The 20459-nt window shown below is 35.0% G+C and overlaps 1 protein-coding gene across 1 annotated transcript in view; it reads right to left on the bottom strand.

Annotated features, from left to right (window-relative positions):
* Positions 1-549: 549 nt before the first annotated feature.
* The window catches only part of LOC111057107, a 35782-nt gene continuing 15872 nt past the window's right edge, over positions 550-20459 (bottom strand). Inside the window, exon 2 of the mRNA XM_039422761.1 lies at positions 550-713. Coding sequence (XP_039278695.1) covers positions 550-713 — 164 coding nt within the window. The remainder of the gene's footprint in view (positions 714-20459) is intronic.

The raw sequence follows: 20459 nt of genomic DNA, 5'->3' as shown, positions 1-20459 counted from the left end.
TTGGCGTTATGATGCCTTAACAATAAAAGGAAGAAGACTAAGAAGTTATTTTAACTGATTGATGAAATAAATCGATCACAGCGCCTTTGACAAAATAGGAAAAAATGTTGTGATCTTAAACATAATATGTGGTCTATGCATGTGGATGAAGAATCTGTTACTCTGGTAAACATTACCGTAGATAATCAATATAACAAGATAGTCATCAACTGCTAGTGGGTTGTTTCAATCATTTATATCATCAATTTTGAGGGAATCGCCAACTTGCAAACCTTAGAGTAGGTGTAGGTGTAGTGCTGAATCTTGTCAAACCCAGTTCAAAGTTGGAGCCATTCCTGTGATAGAGACTAATATAAAATTCAAAGTTACAAATTGTAGTTGTTAGTTTGAGCAAATGATGATTCTAACAAAAAAGTATTCAACTGCATCGAGTATGGTAACATTTTTGCATCATGACTGCACCACTGCAACATTCTGAGAGAATGTTCTCATTTATTTATAATTGATTATTCCATTCAATATCTTGGTGAGAAAAAGTTGTGCAAGATATCACGGAAGATAATAGAAAAGTAAAGACTTACCTAGATTCTTCACTTCGCATGGTAGAACCAATGTGTCTCCAATAACGGATTTGTAGGATTGTCCCTTTGTTAAGAAGTTTGGTGGATCGGATGAGCCAATGTGAACTCTCTCCCTGAGTCTATTTTTCAAACCTGAAAAGGAGAAACAATATTATTTCCGTTTTATTCGTCTTGAGTGCAGTTCAATCATCCTACTTTCTCCAGTGATTTGAGAAAGATCATGCTCACATAGATCAAAGAGGAAAAAGAATGGGAGTGTGAGGATATTGTACTCAATTTACATACAAGGAACAACCCAATTCGAAGCAATTTGACTCTGGGGAAATTCAACGTTTCACATCACCTAGCAGCTCAGTTTGTAAGATTAAGACTCAATCTCAACCAAGTTGATACTCCTGTGTTGCATTTCTTGTATGCACCAAAGCTAATACTAACTGAATGCGATAAACTCTCTTCGTTTAGAGCGGCTCTTCGAAAGATTTCTTTGAATGAATTATTATCAATCTGGTTTAGGTTGCTGGTAGGTATGAGGATCTAACTGAAATGTAGTTTATATTATTATAATATTATGTAATACCATCATGTAACGGCGCCAACTTCATATAATTATCAGGGAAGAAAGTTCAAACCCACAAGAACACCATCAAAAAAGACCATCGACAGTGATAGAGTGGAAGGAGTGCTCTGTCGAAAAATTTATTTCATTAACATCACTCCTGTCTTTCAGATTGAAGATATTATGCATGAATACTATAAGGAAACCGTCCAGCAGAGTAGCCTATGACTTATCAATGATTAACAAGCATTATATTATATGAATTACAAACATAAGTCAATCAGTTTTGGCTGAAATATGAGCAATTATTGTGGCCTTGAAACCAAAGTTTAGCAACAATGAGATGAGGGACTCATTTAATGACTTCTAATACTTATTAACTTAATAATGAACAAGCTCACTAAGCACTGAACTTCTGAGCTCCCCCATTCTAACTACACCACAGAATTACTTTTAGTTGACGTTGAGAATATCATTCACTCTGAAAATATTCTATAATCATCTAGATTATCATCTAATAGCAGATAGTCTTTCAAGGATCAAAATCAACGAATTGAACTCAATAAAACTGACTTCAAGTTCCCAAAAGATACGCTCAGAGTAATATTGATCAGTCTTTTCCGTTCAGGCTATCCTTATCGATAGAACTTTTTTGCCTACAGAAATTCTACAGTTAAAGGCGGATGCCACAATTGAATGACAAAAATTGTTAGTGAATCGTTATCACAAATTACATGGTAAAATTTATAAAATGGAAATTAACATCAATGCTGCGAATAAATAATATATAAATAATAAATAGATAATCTGATATTTTTTGAGAAGTTGATATTGTGGTAATTATTCATATTGAATGAAAAAGACTAATTGTCAAGAACCACAGATTTATTGATACTTAGAAAGACCGGTAAACTAAAACTAAATACAAGAGCAGCAGAATTTATACTAGTAGGCGAGTACTGCTATTGGTCAAGGGCATGAACGCCTGCTATTGGCCCAGCTAGACAGTCTCCTCCCACTCAACGGTGTGACAAAATGGCGGCTTAAGCAACAGAATCGCCATGTTAACAAAATTTACTCTCAGTGAATATCATATGATGATGTTGATGATGTTGACGTTTATCAACGTAAAAATTTCAGACCACTACATTATCGCATGTAATCTTCATCTAATAGTTCCACTCTGCAATGATACAGATAACTCTGATAGAATTCTAGATAAATATACAGATATATTGCTATTGTCTGAGCTACTAGATCATGTAGATTGGAATATAACAGACCTATTGCACTCTCCAAATCTAATATATGATTCTATTACATCAAACTTTGCTAAAGCTTATCAATTAGCTACAACTAGTAAATATCAAAATAAACGTTCAAATGATGACCCTATTCTTAAGAATGAATGGATGACAACCGACTTATATAATCAGCTTAAAGAGAGGGATAGATTATTTAGACGTTGGAAAAATAATAGAATTCATTTAACTTTCAAAGTACAATACTGTGCGTTCAGAAATAGAGTGAATAAATTAATAAAAAATGAAAAAAGAGATTTCATTATAATGAACTTTCAAAATGCAAGGAACGACATCAAACTGAAATGGAAATGCATAAATGCTATTTTGGGGCGAAGGGCAAGAGATGACTCTGACCACTCTATCTTACGTGAGTTTGATGGCTTGTTTTCTAAGGAAAATATCTGTGATGAATTTTCGGAATCATTCAGGAGGAACGTAAACAATATTGTACACAAATGCCCCCATATTCTATTGCAAAATATACATACTCCTACAAATCAAAGTCTTTATATTAAAAAAGCAAACTCAGATGATGTTTTGAGAATAATCAATAACTTGAATAAGAGCAAATCTCCTGGTATTGATAATATAAGGGTTCTCGATGTGCAGATGATAAAAGAAAAAATATGTCATTCATCTTCCAATCTGATTAATTCAAGTATAAGAAAAGGCATTTTTCCAGAGCCATAGAAAGCCATAGTCAAACCAATACACAAATGTGGACCTCGCAGCTGTCTAGCAAATTACAGGCCTATTGCTAAACTCCCAATCTTTGAAAAAATATTTGAAAAATATGTATCTGCATCTTTGAACAAATACCTCAGAGCCAATGAAATAAATACGAATTCTCAATATGGTTTTCAAAAAGGAAAAGGCACTGAACAGCTTCTTGTCGAATTTACAAATGTAATTAACTGTCATTTTAATAATAGACTACATGTACTGGATATATTCATTGACTGTTCAAAGGCTTTTGATACCCTAGATCACCAGTTTCTTTTAAATGAATTGAATAAAATTGGTATTTCTGGTTACAATTATGATTGGTTCAAGAGTTATTTACATAACAGCTCGTAAAATTAGATAAATACACAAGTCAATCTTATGGATGCGATGTAGGAGTACCACAGGGAAGTATACTAGCTCCTATTTTATAGAATTGAATAGAATAAGTTTTATTCCACTTGTTATATAACATTTACGTTAATGGATTGCCATCTGTGATAAAAAATGGAGAGCTATTTATGTATGCAGACGACACTGCTTTGATAGTAGCCCATAAAAATTTCGAAATAGCCGAAAAATAAATTCAAGATGACTATAATAATATTCTTCGATGGTCACATGATAGGAACTTGATTATTAATAAATCTAAGACAGTGGTCCTACACTTTAAAACACCCCATACTAGAGTTCTTAATCCCCCAGTTATAAGAAATCATGATTGTAAGTGTCTTTATTTGAATAATGGTGATCCCTGCACATGTACCCCTTTGAAAGTTACAAATAACACCCGTTACCTCGGTGTAATCTTGGATGATAAACTAAAATGGGAATTACATATAGATCATATTTCGAAAAAGTTGCGTGCAATCAGTGCTCAAATCTTCTTTTTACGTAGAAATATACCACCAGATTGTCTTTATCTAATTTATAAATCATTATCAGAATCCTTAATAAATCCATCCAATCCTCGTATGGCATCGAGGCTTGGGGATGTGCTGCAAACTACCTATTAGACAGGGTAGAGCGTATCCAATTCAGAACCCTCAAATGTATAATGTCCGTATCTAACCGATTAAATTTCACAGTTCATGATAAACAATCCGTTCAACGATTTTTTCACACACTCACTCCAAAAAAATTCTATCTATATAAGTTAGTATTAATGTACAGAAATAATTATTCTAACCGACAATTTGCACCTATACCTCAATATAATCTTAGAGCATTCAGTGTATATTCAATTCCTAGATATAATAATTTGTACGGTAAAAGATCATTGAAATACACTATTCCAGAACTGTTTAATTTGCTCCCTATCATCATCCGAGATTATTCCAAGGAAGATATTTTCCAACTTATCATTGTGAATGATTTTAATTTGTGACACTACTACTCCAACACTTTAATGTACACTAGATAGTGAAAAATCATCATTTTTTTGCTTTTTTTTATTTTTATAATTACAAAATATTAGTTTGCTGGTAAAATTAATTTCAGTATCTGTGAAACACCGCCGCCTTAGAGTGACTATCTAATTCTTCATAATATATATTCATATATCATTTAGTTTTCATATACTATATGGATGGATAATTAACGTTTGAGACTCCCGATCACTTATTGTATTTTTTATTTAGTATTATCTTTTATTCTGAATAAGATTAATATCTTTTGATGCTTACTTACTATAGAGTATCAAGTTTATTTTATTTTAAATTTAATTTAGTTTTATGATTTGAGGTTTTTGAGTTTTCCATTTTTTCCAATTTCCATTAACCCTTTTACCACCCTATTAATCATCCTTAGTTCATCTAATACTCCTTTTTGAATTCCTAAACTCCCAGTTTCATGAAAAAAATTTTTTCCTTAGTTTATTTTTTAAGTTAGCATTCATTCTATTTATGTATTTTATTATTTGTAGGCACCTGCTGTAAAATCTTTTAGGTTTAGCGAGACCAATTTTGAAATGCATTTTACTGAATAAAATGATTGATTGATTGATTGATTGCTTGAATGATTGATTGATTGATTGACTACAAAATAAGAACCAAGAAACAAGTGTGAAAGATAATAAAACAAATATGTAGATTGGAAAACTATTGACTAATGTATGCTGACAATTTTATGATTAAACTTGATTCGTAGTGTTGTATTGGTTGAAATGAATCTGGTCATTTGAACAATACTGGGAATTTTCCTTTATTACTCTTGTTATTTCTAATGCCTCTAGAATATTCAAAGATCTGCCTTTGTTATTAACATGCAGAAACTCAACATTCTCCTTAACTGTGAACTTGTGATTATTTGTTATCAAATGTTCTGCAAAGTTGGATTCCCCATTTTGTTTATTCCAATCTCTGATGTGTTCTTTAATTCTACTTTTGAAACTTTCACCGGTTTGACCCACATAACAAGCATTACAATCACCACATTTAAGTTTGTATACCCCACTTTTATCTCAAATATCAATTTTGTCTTTACTCCAGCTAAATAGACTACTTAAAATCGGTTTGGTCTTGAAAGCAACATGAAATCCATTCCTCTTCAATTTACTACCTATCTTATCAGATACAAGGCCCAAATATGGGATTGTTATACAAGTCTTCTCCTCACAGTTTGAGCCTACAAAGCTAGAATTGATTGAAATCTGTCTATTAATTTTACTCAATAATCTGTCCACCATACTTTCTTCATACCCATTTGTGACAGCTATCTGTTGAATTTTAGTGATCTCAATATCAAAATCATGATGGCTCATAGGTATTTTTAGTGCTCTATAGACCATGCTATTGAAAGCAGCAAGTTTGTGAGGAATAGGATGACAAAAATGAAGAGGAATGATAACATCAGTATGGGTTGGTTTTCTGAAAATATAAAACTTGTGAAAACCAGTGCTATGATCCATTCTTATATCTAGAAAATTCAATACACAATCCTGTTCTACCTCTACAGTGAATTTTATACTCTGATGTAATTCATTCAGATAGGAAAGAAAATTGTCTAGTTGTCTGTTACTCCCTTTCCATAAGCAAATGATATCATCTACATATCGAAGCCAGTGAACAATTTCATCTTTGAAATGACCATTTTCAATAATTCTACTTTCTAACTTATCCATTAATAATTCAGCTAGGAGTGTTAAGAGGGGTAACCTCATTGCCAACCCCTCTCTTTGTTCAAAAAATCTATTGTTAGATCTGAAATAAAATTATGCTGAGTGCATAACTTCATCAATCCTATCAGTTCTTCTCTGAGTGTATGACCATTGATAGAGGCTTTCATTATTTCCTCAGTTCTTTCAAGACTTCCACCACCGGAATGCTAGTGGATAAATCAGTAACATCAAATGACACAAGTTTATGAGAGCATAGAACAGAAATATGTTTCATATTGTTGACTAACTCCAATGAATTTTCAATACTGAATTTTGGTTGAAAACCCGTCAATGACCGAAAGGTGCTATTCAGTTTGTGGGCTAATCTAGAGCAGAGGGAATTAACAAAAGATACCACTGGTCTTATAGGAACATTAGTTTTGTGTAACCTGAATTACACTTAAATAATTTTAAATTAAATCTTTAATAGATCAAAAGGTGTATTAATTGGAACCTCAAGTGGGGGAATATCAGGGAGGATTCAGGCCTTACAAAAGTTGTGCGGACCAGATTCTAGCTTTGAAGTTGATAATTGAGAACTTTAAAATCAATAATAAACAGCTGTTTATAACATTTTCCGATTTCAAGAAGGCGTATGATTGCATTCACAGACCAACTTTGTTGAAGTTTCTTGAGTATTATGGTCTACATCCAAAGTTGATAAAGATGATAGGATTGACTTTGACAAATACACAGTCGAAAGTTGAATTCAGAGGAGAGCTTTCTGAACCTTTCTCAATAAAGACTGGACTGAGACAAGGAGATAGGCTTTCCCCACTTCTATTCAATATTGCACTGGACTATATAATAAAAATTTGGCAAGTAGAGAACCCAGTGAGTACTAAGATAGGGCGCAGCCGGCCCTCTCTCCCACTTAACCCTCCTATACAATTCTAATGCATCTACATTGCAAACAACATAAGGAAATAATCTCTTAAATATAATAATAAGTAATATGATAGAAAAAAAATATGTATATACAAATCAATAATTGAAAAAAAAAAATTAATTTAATTTAGTAGAATATATTTTGGACTGAAATAAAATTAAAAAAAAAGTTAGAAAATAGAGTTATAGGAAAAAAAATTTTTTTTTTATTTTTAAGCAAGAAACAAGAAAATTTCATGCAAACACACACCTTTCACACAAGCAAACACACCACGCATACACACCTCCTCATCCTATGCCCCGATCGCCCTCCCTCAGCCACGCCAAGACCTCCGCGCCGAACAGTGTCCGCCTCTCCACACTCCTCAAAGATGCGGGTAAGCTATTCCACAGTCTGCAAGCAGTCACACAGAACGACCTATTATATGTCACAGTGCGATGGATGGGAATGCTCAACAGGCTTGCGCCATGCCTCGTATCTCTTCTGTTGATTCCTGCGAGGAATTGAAATTTCTGACTCAAGTAGAGAGGAGACCCAGTTGCCAGAACCTTGTGGAGGAGCATCAGCACATGATAAATTCTGCTGTCTCGAAGCTTCAAAATACCCATCTGAGTGATGTAAGGGCTTATGTGGACGTCCCTTTCAAGGCCAAAGACGAATCTCACGCAGTAGTTCTGAGCCCTTTGCAGTCTTTCAGAAAGAGTCACTGTCATGTCCTGTATGACCACATCTCCATAATGGAAATGCGGAAATATCAAGGTCTTCACAAGCATTATTCTCTCCCGTAAGGGGATAACAGCTCCAATTCTCTTCAGTGAGTGAATGCCTGCAAAGACCCTGTTGCAAGTCTTTGTCACTTGTTCAGTCCAGTCTAGATGTCTGTTAAATGTAAGTCCTAAGTTTGTAATGTTTTCACTATAATCCAGTCTATGAGAGTTAATTTCGATGAAAGGTCCATGGTTAAAGTCAAGTTGGTTCAAAAGTCTCCTATTACCTATAACGATTGTTTTGGATTTTGATTCATTAATTTTCAATCCATGCTGTGCTGTCCAGAGTGAGACAGCAGTCAGATCCTCATTCATGAGAGTAACTGCTTCACCAAAGTTATCAGTCTTGAAATGTCTATAAATCTGTAGGTCGTCTGCATAAAGATGATATCTGGAGTGTCTGAGTCGGTCAGTTACGTCATTTACATACAAACTAAACAGTAGTGGTCCCAAAACTGAACCCTGAGGTACCCCCCTGTTGACCACCCTCCATCGAGACGTGCTGTCCAATCGAACACACTGCTGTCTGTCAAGAAGGTATGACCTCACCCATGCCACACTTCTCTCAGAAAAACCATAATTTTTCAGTTTTTTCAAAAGCAGCGGGTGATAGATACAATCGAATGCCTTGCTCAAGTCAATCAACACCACCAGTGTAGATTGTCTCCTATCCATGGCCATTCGAATGTCATCTGAAACACAGAGCAAAGCTGATGTGGTGCTGTGTCCTCCTCGGAATCCAGACTGATGTTCGCTGATGATTCCTTTCCGAGTAATATAGCCGCTCATTTGCTTATGAGCAAGCCTCTCCTGACCCTTAGACAAGACAGACAGTATGCCGACCGGCCGATAATCAGAAGGAGAAGTGGGATCAGGAACTTTGTTGAATGGAATGATCATGGAAAATTTGAATGCAGATGGGAAGCTGGAGGTCATAAATGAAGTATTGTATAAATGTGTGATAAACGGAGAAATGAGAGGCAGAATTAGTTTGATGAATCTCACTGGAAGTGCATCGGCGCCGACAGCATTACTCTTAATATCACAGATTGATCTAATGACATCCATCTGCGTTACTGCTGCCAAGTGAAACTCATCATCGCACCGTAACACCTCATAATTATTAGAATACTCATAGGCCAAATCCAAACTCACCGGAACCTGAGAGAAGTGACAGTTCAATTCTTCAACAGTATGTCTGACCACCAACTTGGACTTATCCTTGCCTGCCCCGAGAGACTTTAAAGCGCGCCATTTGGAAGCCATTGATCTATTAGAGTTTAACAAATTTTTGAAATATTGACTTTTGGAATTTCTAATTAACTGTTTACATCTATTTCTTTTTGCTTTGTATTCGTCAAAAGTATTTGTATTGTGTGTTCGTCTGGCCAGTGTACATAGTCTATCTCGTTCTTTCATTAATTGTTTGATATCCTGAGTAATCCATGGAGCTGGTGTCCTGGTGACACGTCTTTTCCTTAAGGGAACATATTTATTGAAGAGATATTGTAGATTATTGACTATTATTAAAAGGATGTTATTGATATTATTAGTGTAGTAAATTCCTTCCCAGGGCATGTGAATTGTCTCTTGGAATAATGCTGTACTATCTATATTTTTGTAGTCATAATACTTGATTATTTTTGGCTTCATTTTGGGGGGCTTAATGGTGTACACGCAATATATTAGATCATGTCCAGAAAGTCCGGGAGCTGGGATCTGTCCATGAGTTCTTACCAATTTGGGATTAGAGACTACTATTAGATCAAGGAGGGTATGGGATGTAGCCGTATGGTGGGTGGCCTCCAGACGGAGCAGAGTCAGGTTGCATGAGTCAAATATTGTCGTCAGTTGTGTTCTGTCAAAAGTAGCCGGTCCTAACAAGTCTGTGTTGAAGTCTCCCATAACAATAACATGGTTATAATTGGCCATACACTGCGTAAGACCCTCTTCAAACTCATCCATAAAGCCTATGTGAGGCGGTCTATAACAGACAGCTAACAAAATTTTCTGTCTTGAAACAGTTATTTCTAAAAACAAATATTCTGGCTTATTAGCTCTAGATGTATCAGATTTGAACTTCGAGACTGGCTTCAGTTCGCTTCTAACATATGCCGCCACTCCTCCTCCACCCTTATGCAATCGGTCGTTCCTAACAAGAGTGTAACCATCCAAATCAACTCCTCGTGATGACACAAATGGCTTCAACCATGTTTCACACACCAGGACCACATCGCACTGATTCGACTCAAAAATATACCTGAATTCGTCAATGTGACCACCAACAGACTGTGCATTAACATGAGCTATCTTAAGAAAACCAGAAAAGGGCTGTAGTTTATTTTGAAGCAAACATTTGGTGTCCGACGCGGCAGATCGGTCATCTACAGCACTCATAGCTGTTCTTTAACGAGAGCTGCAGTCCGCAACCGCATCTGAGTGAGAGCAATCGCAAGCTATAAGTAACGAGAGGCAGTTTAACTTTCACATTCATACTTTCAATCATACATGCACATCCAAACATACTTACAAAAAAAATATATGTACCAATACTGACGATAATACTCACACCCATTACTCTGGGCCGGTATTAAACGATAAATTCAAATTGATTTAAATCAATATCAAATAATAAGTGAACAAAACTATTACAGGCCTATAACTTCAGCCCCTGTTTGATAAAATTTAATAACAAACAAACAAAATCACAAATAACAACAATCGGGTTTAGATACTAATCTACCTGGGTAGGTATTATCTGAAAGTGATATGAGAAAAACAACTAACTTTATTAACAGAACTAATAAGACTCGGTACCCACAATAAAAACATTATAGCAAACTCCGCTCATGACATAAAAAGAAAAATGATAGTGAATTCAATAGTATAGAACATGAGAAAAAAAAAGCTCATCCAGAACATAAATATATTTCTTTATTATGTCTGTGATCAGCAGATATGATGGATAGCCAGAAAAGTAATCGACAGAAAATAAAATAAATAATAGAAGATATACCTCGCTCTATAGTGCACTTTGCGATAAATAATGATAAGATGTATTGGCAGAATGAGATAAACAACACTACGGCAGATAAGTAGGCTGATTGCAGTTACTGTCTTTCAATAAGAGCACGAATGAAAATACAGATTGATTCCAATCGTACCAAATGATTTGGACGAATAACTACCCAAGAAGAAATGCACAAAAAATGTAATGCAGGTCAACCTCTCATAAATATCTAGCATAAAATCTTGTACATCTCATAATCTCTCCCACACGAATCTCTCTCACTCATTCACAAACATGTCTCAGACGCATCTTTCATACCAATTATTAATTATTAATGCAAATTCTCATCATTGTGAAAAAAAAAAATAAAAATGTTTTAATGCCATATGCGTATGATTTTTTGAATCATACGGAGAAAAACAATATCAGAAAATAAATAAGACGAAAAATATACTACAATATTATAAAGAAAAATAAAATGAGTTTAACCTACATGATCATTGTCCATCATTCACCGAATTATTCAGAGCACTTCAACGCTATGCTTATTATTGTTTTAGTGTGCTTATACTATGTCAGGTAAGTCTATCAAGCGTCTGCTCCCATCCGCCAGACATTACATTACCATTCTCCCTCCAGATCACGCGTCCATCAACGGTCCATACATTTCGCACTCCAACTCTCCTGGCTACGCTGCGATAGAAGTCGTTTCGTCTCTGTGTCAGGTCCTCGCGTATCGTCAATCCCGTCCCTTTCAATTTGCGCCGATCGGTCAGGACGGCTCTTTTCGTCTGGTAACTGATGAATTTCACGAGTACTGCTCTCGGTCGTGGTTGTTGTTGAGCATCAGTCACCATACGTCGGCCAACGCGATGACATCTGTCGATTGACGCAACGTCGATCTCCTTATTGAGCCTGGTGCGGAAGAAGTCCGTAACAATGCTTGAAACGTTTTCACCTCCCTCCTCTGGCAACCCAAAAATTCGCACGCTATTTCTCCGTTGATACTGCTCCAACTCGTCAACTTGTACCGCAGACAATTTTTTCATATTGTCTACTTGAGCGGTTAATGTGGCAATCTTCTTCTCTGCCTCCGCAAACCTGGTTTCGAATTTAACACTAATAGCTGCCGTCACTGATTCCTCCAGCCTGGCAGAAAACTTTTCAAACAATCGTTCAACAATATTGTCGAATTGATTGTCCTCCGCAAGAAATTCAGATATTGTGTCCCGAATCAGCTGTTTTCCGCAAGCCGGCCCCTCACTGGTGGATGATGAGGAGGAGCGGGGTCGAGGAGCTCCGGCCGGGCTGTTGTTGCCTTGAGCCTTATCTTTGCCGGTTAGCTGCTTGCTACGCGTTCCTTGAGAAATCATGTCGAACAAGAAAAATATATTCACGTATTCCACAGAAACTATTGTACGTATCAATTCGAAACTTCGTGATCACAATCAACTTCACCACTATTAACTTTATGCCAAATATCAATCCTGCAAGTCACAAAGTACCCGAGTTATTTTCGAATAAACAGGAGCTGAAAAACAGTACGTCAGGCCGTTCTCATTCTTATCTACTACTCCCCTATCAGGTGAGTGAAACAGAGAGAAGGTCCATAAGAGCCATCATAAATGGAAGTTATCAAAAGAATGGAGTCTGGAGAATTGCAACCAATGAGACAGTCTATAAGGAAGTAGAGCCCATCCTCAGTATAATGTAAAAACAAAGAATTTCTCATTTTTTCCATGTTCTGCAAATGCCTGAGAATCGAGCTCTGAAACAGCTTTCAATGCGTAATTTAAGAAAGAGAAAAAGTGGCAAGTATGTTGATGAACTAAAACAGGATCCTCAAGGAATAGGCTTGAAAGTTGAGGATGCCATTGATAAAGTGAAAAAAACCATTCACTCAAAACGCACATATTCAATTTGCCAAAAATGCACAGGGAGATTGTAATCACCGATGCAGAAAGACGACAACGATCCGAGAGAATGAAGAAATATTGGGCTGATCGAAAAGCTAGACAGCTTCAGAACCAAAGATGATTTTAGTTAGTTGACTCAAGTGGTCCTATGTGGCCAAAAAAGACTTATATATAAATACTAAAAAAACAATAATGGCACTAGTAGTGGGAATGGAATAATCACCCCAATCATTTAATTTTAGATCAAATTCATCATCATCATCCGTCTCATTACTCACTGGACCAGTCACTAAATTCTTGGTGATTGCAATAACAAAGTTCTGATTTATTCAAATATTGTTCGGATATTATATAAGAGAAGTCCAGAACCATTTTTTCATGCAAAACATTCTTGTGCTGAATGAAGGGGTTAGTGAAATTTTCTGTCCGATGCCTGGAGTTGGCAAAATTAACTGATAACTGGAAAATGAACCGAGAATACGAGGTTTTCGGGGCAACATGTATAAAGCACAGGAAAACTTCGCATGAAAAAATTGGTTATGGACTTCTCTTATGTAAATCCAAACAATATATCAGGAAATAAGAACTACAATATAAATTCAAACCCCTTTTCCATGTCTCTATTGACTGGAATATCACTCACAAGGATTGTATATAGGTCTATATACTAGGAGTATACAAGAGAAGTTCTCAATTTTCAATAAAATGGGGAAAATAATTTTGAAAATTATCATAAATTCACATTGAATGTAAGAATCATCTATTTTTTTGGTTCATGTAAGATTCATAATACTCACTTCAAGAGAAAGTAGGAATTAGTTTTTTTTGTTAACAGAATAATACACAAGAATTGTGTTCCTTTATTCTACTGATAGTACCTTTCATGACATTCCATCTCTCTTTATTAACCCACCAGCTTCTGAAGCATTTCCCTTGCCGCGTCAATGCGTGTCTCTGAGGAGGTTGCTTCGTGCATTATTCCTGGTTGCGCGTTAAAGAGATAAAAAATGTTTTTCTCCTATTTAATTCGAAGAAGACAGTTATTCTTCCTTTGGGACGGGGCTCGTCAAGAAAGTTGCGGTCCCCGGAGAACACACAAACTGAGACGGTCGTTTTGACGTCACCTCCTCTCTCAGCCCTCCTCTGCTCTGCTCACAGCTTGCTGCCTTTTTGCCAAAGCTATTAAGCACGAGCGAACACTTATTCAAATCGTAGTCTCTCCTCAAATCTCCTCAGGCGCGTCGAGATCCTTAACCGTGGCAATAACACTCGGCACTCCAATCTTTCCCAGTTTCAGCGTGGATTTCGTCATCATCGCCTCGCTTTATAGCTTTCTGCCAGATTGTATCGTCAAGATTCGAAGTCAATTATAACTCTCGCTTGCATCTTTTAGTAGAGGCGGCAAAAGCTCGAACGTTCGAAATTCTATATCACCTCCCTTCTTCATTAACTCAGTTTTCCATGTAACTCAAAGTTGACTATTATTTTCGGGTAATCGACGAAACAGCGATCTGCTGCTTTCAACGAACAGAATAACATTATTATCACGCCTAATCTTGGCTTATGGCAATAAACAATCTTGGCTCGGAACCTGATCAATCGTCTAGACTCTTGAGTAAGCTGAATATCCAAAATCCGAAGTGTAAATTCTCCAAGTATGGGATGTATTCAAAGGAATCTTGAAAATATATTGAAAACTGTTTCCCAATGCTTATATGATTATCATATATTATAGTACATCAGGTTTTTGTTATAGAACTTGTGAAAGCTTGGTATTTTCTCGTATTCAGAAATGTCAAATTCTCATGACTTATTGTTTTGTACGTCGGGAGGGAGTGAAGTTATGATGAATCAAATGTCATTTTGAAAAATATTTTCTATCCCAGGGGTGCCCACCCATCCTAAATAAGCCTGGTTTTTACTAGTAGAGTAACTGGTGGAGTTACTGGTCGAGTAACTGGCGTACGAACTCTCCCGAGCTAACTCTACTTACTTGGTCAAGTAACTGTTCTCACTACAATTGAGAATAGTAGGTAAAGTTTGTTGTCTAGTGAACAAAACTAACCTTGAAATGTCAATACGGAACTCTACTCTATTCTGCTCTACTAGCTCGAAACTGTTACTATTAGATTGAAGTGGTAGAGTGCTTTGAGAATCGGTGGTAGGGGAAGGCAAGTGGTAGAGTACTCTCCCACGGTGCTATACCATTCTACTCTACTAAAAACCAGTACTCTACCATGACTTTACTCTACTATGAACGTTTTCATTGGGAGAGTTCACAAGATAGCCCAGGGAATTCTACCACTCACTCTACTAATGAAAACCAGGCTAAAAACAGGGAAAAAACAGCTTATTAAGTGATTGGAGAGGAACATAGTTTTGCTAGTGAGCCCCCCAGGCTGTAAAACTCGCTCATGAACTATTGTACAGGTTTCAAAATCTTCAACTTGTAATTACTGTACAGTACTTATATTATTTCGTTCTTATACTCATTTTTAATCACACAATACTACTTATAGATCCAAAGGTATGAAATGAATGAATCAGAGGTAACAAGTCTTGACAGATAGCCTAGTAAATTACCTTTGTGAATTCACGAATAAATAATATGTAAGCTTCACAAAAAAGACCATGCTTTTTCAAAAAGAGCAATACATAGATAAATAGAATGAGCTGAAGTATATCGTATGGAAGACCAACAACTCTGACAATGTGACAGCTAAGGTCGAAGGTAAGATAACAGTGTAACTGTTCTTCGATTGATAATCGATGTCATGAACAATAACGTGAAAAATTGAAGAAATCAACAATAGATTATGTTTCCTGTCTTTTAACGAACTATATTGATTCAGTTATCAATAGCTCGTAGTTGGTGTGAATGTTCAGGTGACCCAGATTGTTAGAAGGATATTCATTAAAATAGTGGGCCAACTGGTACTCGCTCTGCTCAGAGAGTTCAAAAACGTTGATGAATTGGAGTTGATGGAATGTTTTCAGTCTATCAGATGCGCGAAACCTTTTATATTGACCAAATTGATTACGTACCCAGAAAACCAGAACTGAATAGAATAAGTGTCATCATTTTAGTATGATGATGTTCAGGAGCTAAGAGATTTAATTCATTTATTCTTATACTCCGATCGATTTTCCTCAATCTTCCATCTACCTTACCTACTCAGCATGATTGCAAGAATATCAAAATTTTTGTATAAGATTCTTCTTCGTTCCAAGAATATTGGCTTTTTCTGAATTCGTAATTGATTATTGAACTTCTCTGTTCTAGGAATCCTCTGTTCTAGGTTGTCCTCTGCCTGGAAACATTATCTCTAATATTCCACAGATACTCGTTTATGAAATTTTATATTGACATGAAAGTACATCACTGGTAGAGTGATGAATAAGATCAAATTTTGAGTTGACTGACAACTGGTCAGGTTTTCCTGAAAAATAAATTTGTCAATCGTCTGTGACTGTGACTTATCAAATAGATTACTACTTAGAATATTACCATTATTCATTAGTCAAATTATTGATAATTCGATGACATAGCTCAAAACTGTTATTGATTTGAAATATTCCAATGGAAAATAATTTCCTGGTTCGGTTTTCATGTAGAATTGAATTTAGGTACTTTGATAATGGAGTTAGACATATAATAGTTACGCATTTTGTCAAGATATTGTCACGTTATTTTTTTTAGTTAAATAACGATTAGCCTCCTGCTTGGCATCAGTCGGTAGAGCATGAAATATTTTAATAATTATAAAAATCAGGTCGTGGTTTTTTATAGGATACAGTCTCACTTCAGTACGACATGTTCTTGTCATCATACATTAATGGGCTCATACAGGAGCTTATAAAAATAATACTGATAATTTATTAAAAAGAATATATATGGTACTTATCCTATAGTATTGAGGAATAATAAATCGCACACCATAAACAATTTGATACATATATTAACAAATATTGCAAAAAATAAATCAGAGCAAAAAATATATAGAGCGACAAAAAATATATAATATAAGATGAAGCAATAATCGAGATCAATAAAATATCACAGGCCAATACTATTCTTTAAATTTTATAGCACGAAACGTTACCATGTGCTTTCATTTTTATGATCATATGCATTCATTTGCATGTAGCTGCGATATCAGCTTGCTAATACTTGTCGACTTGGACAATTCTATTTAAAATAGATTTTTAGGTCAGCATGATAAACTGACAACTAGTAATCCAAATATATATATTGAATTCTGTAGTATCTAATAGATTTCTTTGTAATAAATATATTTTTTATCTCAGGGTGCGAGATTCGGCACCTGAAGGAATAAATAGAGCAATTCATCTAGTGAATCAGAGCTACAACAAACTATCGCAAATTATATTGCAGAAATTGATGATCATATGAATATGTATTAACAGCCTAGATCTTATACTTTTTTGATTGATAGATCTTCTGATGTGTGGATTGATTCGTTATCTTCTAATAAAATACCTTTAATACTACATTTACTTGCGCAAGTATTTTTTACCAAATTCTTAATTTATAAGAAAACCCTTTCGACGAGCTAGCTTTGATTCTTATTTAATTTCGAAGCACTGAGGGCGCCCTATCACTATTTCAATATTTTTCACTCACGTGTCGGAATTTTCTTATGAGCTGCTGATGTCGATCCAACTCCTGGTGGTCCTGGATTATTGTAGCCGGAGTTGTCTCTTCCAAGGGGTTACAAAATTATTTAAAATGACTTTTGCTTTATAAGAGCATCACAAAGTCTTATAAGAAATTTAGTAATTCAATTTAACTTCAAATTATTACAAGATATAGCAAGGTATTACGCTCTATAATTTTTAGTGACCTCTCATGTTGGCAGTTGGCAGGTGAGTGTCGTTCTCGTTTCTCGATTTTACAATTCTCATTTCCGATTTTCAAATTTGCATAAAATTTGAATATTCTAGTCCTCCACCATTCAAGGCTCAAATAGACCATGCTAAAATATTAAATTATTACTTATGTTATATATATAATAATTTCTTTGCCTTCGGGCCATATCCAAAACATAGACTATACAACAATTTTTTATAAATTCTATTTATTTGTAGAAATATATACAAATATTTTTGAATCGGCTCACTATTGCCGCCTATCAATTGCCACTATTTGATTGGTGCATTCAAATTATTACAGTATTCATGCGCCCAGTAACTTCCTACTTCTTTAATACATTTAATTATTTTTGTTGGGGTTTTTAAATATGCTCTTTACATGCTAAGTAATTTTTTATAGGTTATTAGTTGTTTCATACATTACAATAATTAGCCACGTGACTTTTTAGTTCCTCAAATTGCATACTGTTTTGCCACAATAAATTTCTGCCAAGGTTTTTGGTCAGATTCTACGTTGTATGGCTCGGTCGATCGTTAGGTCGCCGATCACTAAATGTTTATGCCTAACCTCAATTTTCAATATTTTATATAATATTATATATTAGCAAAATTTATTTCAATTATTTAAAATAGATTTTTAGGTCAGCATGATAAACTGACAACTAGTAATCCAAATATATATATTGAATTCTGTAGTATCTAATAGATTTCTTTGTAATAAATATATTTTTTATCTCAGGGTGCGAGATTCGGCACCTGAAGGAATAAATAGAGCAATTCATCTAGTGAATCAGAGCTACAACAAACAATCGCAAATTATATTGCAGAGATTGATGATCATATGAATATGTATTAACAGCCTAGATCTTATACTTTTTTGATTGATAGATCTTCTGATGTGTGGATTGATTCGTTATCTTCTAATAAAATACCTTTAATACTACATTTACTTGCGCAAGTATTTTTTACCAAATTCTTAATTTATAAGAAAACCCTTTCGATGAGCTAGCTTTGATTCTTATTTAATTTCGAAGCACTGAGGGCGCCCTATCACTATTTCAATATTTTTCACTCACGTGTCGGAATTTTCTTATGAGCTGCTGATGTCGATCCAACTCCTGGTGGTCCTGGATTATTGTAGCCGGAGTTGTCTCTTCCAGGGGTTACAAAATTATTTAAAATGACTTTTGCTTTATAAGAGCATCACAAAGTCTTATAAGAAATTTAGTAATTCAATTTAACTTCAAATTATTACAAGATATAGCAAGGTATTAAGCTCTATAATTTTTAGTGACCTCTCATGGTGGCAGTTGGCAGGTGAGTGTCGTTCTCGTTTCTCGATTTTACAATTCTCATTTCCGATTTTCAAATTTGCATAAAATTTGAATATTCTAGTCCTCCACCATTCATGGCTCAAATAGACCATGCTAAAATATTAAATTATTACTTATGTTATATATATAATAATTTCTTTGCCTTCGGGCCATATCCAAAACATAGACTATACAACACTTTTTTATAAATTCTATTTATTTGTAGAAATATATACAAATATTTTTGAATCGGCTCACTATTGCCGCCTATCAATTGCCACTATTTGATTGGTGCATTCAAATTATTACAGTATTCATGCGCCCAGTAACTTCCTACTTCTTTAATACATTTAATTATTTTTGTTGGGGTTTTTAAATATGCTTTTTACATGCGAAGTAATTTTTTATAGGTTATTAGTTGTTTCATACATTACAATAATTAGCCACGTGACTTTTTAGTTCCTCAAATTGCATACTGTTTTGCCACAATAAATTTCTGCCAAGGTTTTTGGTCAGATTCTACGTTGTATGGCTCGGTCGATCGTTAGGTCGCCGATCACTAAATGTTTATGCCTAACCTCAATTTTCAATATTTTATATAATATTATATATTAGCAAAATTTATTTCCATTCCTCTTAGGCTGTTGTACAGTTTAGCCAGGACGTCTGATATTATCTAATCTTTACGTTATCACTTTGGCGATATTAGCCAATTACTTCACTTAGACCTATAAATATTTCAGCTAGGGATTTTTATTTATCAATCCAAATTAAATATGTTACAATATCGAACAGATTGTGTCAGAATATGTGGAATATCTTAAAGTTAAGTCTGCTGAACTTTAATATAATTATTCGAGAAAAACCCTGAAACGAAAATTAATACAAGTTGATGCCTTGCACTGTTGAACCTTCAAAACATTTGTAATTTATATCAGATTCAATCAATAATCAGTATCTAATGTTATTTTTGTGGGTTGTTTGAAGGTGATGAGTGTGATATTTGAATATAGCCTTAAACCCTTCAACATGGCCTGTACAAAATTATAACATAACAAAATGATTATCATGTTTATGTCATCGCATTGATTTGTTCGGTTCAAATTACATGTTTGTGGAGAGTTTTGATTCCATCCGTGTAACACAAGTGAGTATCATGTAATGTTCATTCGGCAAGAATTTCCATGATGAAAAATTATAATTTCTTTTGAAATTTGGTGCAGGTCAGTGAATTGGCGATGCGGGCACCCACACGATCGCCGCCTCCCTATGCAAAGCGCCGCAACAATGTAACAAAGATAACGTACGAGCTGGGACGTGCTATCAATTTCCGCAAAATGCCTCACAAGA

Source organism: Nilaparvata lugens, chromosome 3 (genome assembly GCF_014356525.2).
Source record: "Nilaparvata lugens isolate BPH chromosome 3, ASM1435652v1, whole genome shotgun sequence".
Classification (NCBI taxonomy): Eukaryota; Metazoa; Arthropoda; class Insecta; order Hemiptera; family Delphacidae; genus Nilaparvata; species Nilaparvata lugens.
This window is presented reverse-complemented; position numbering and strand designations above follow the sequence as displayed.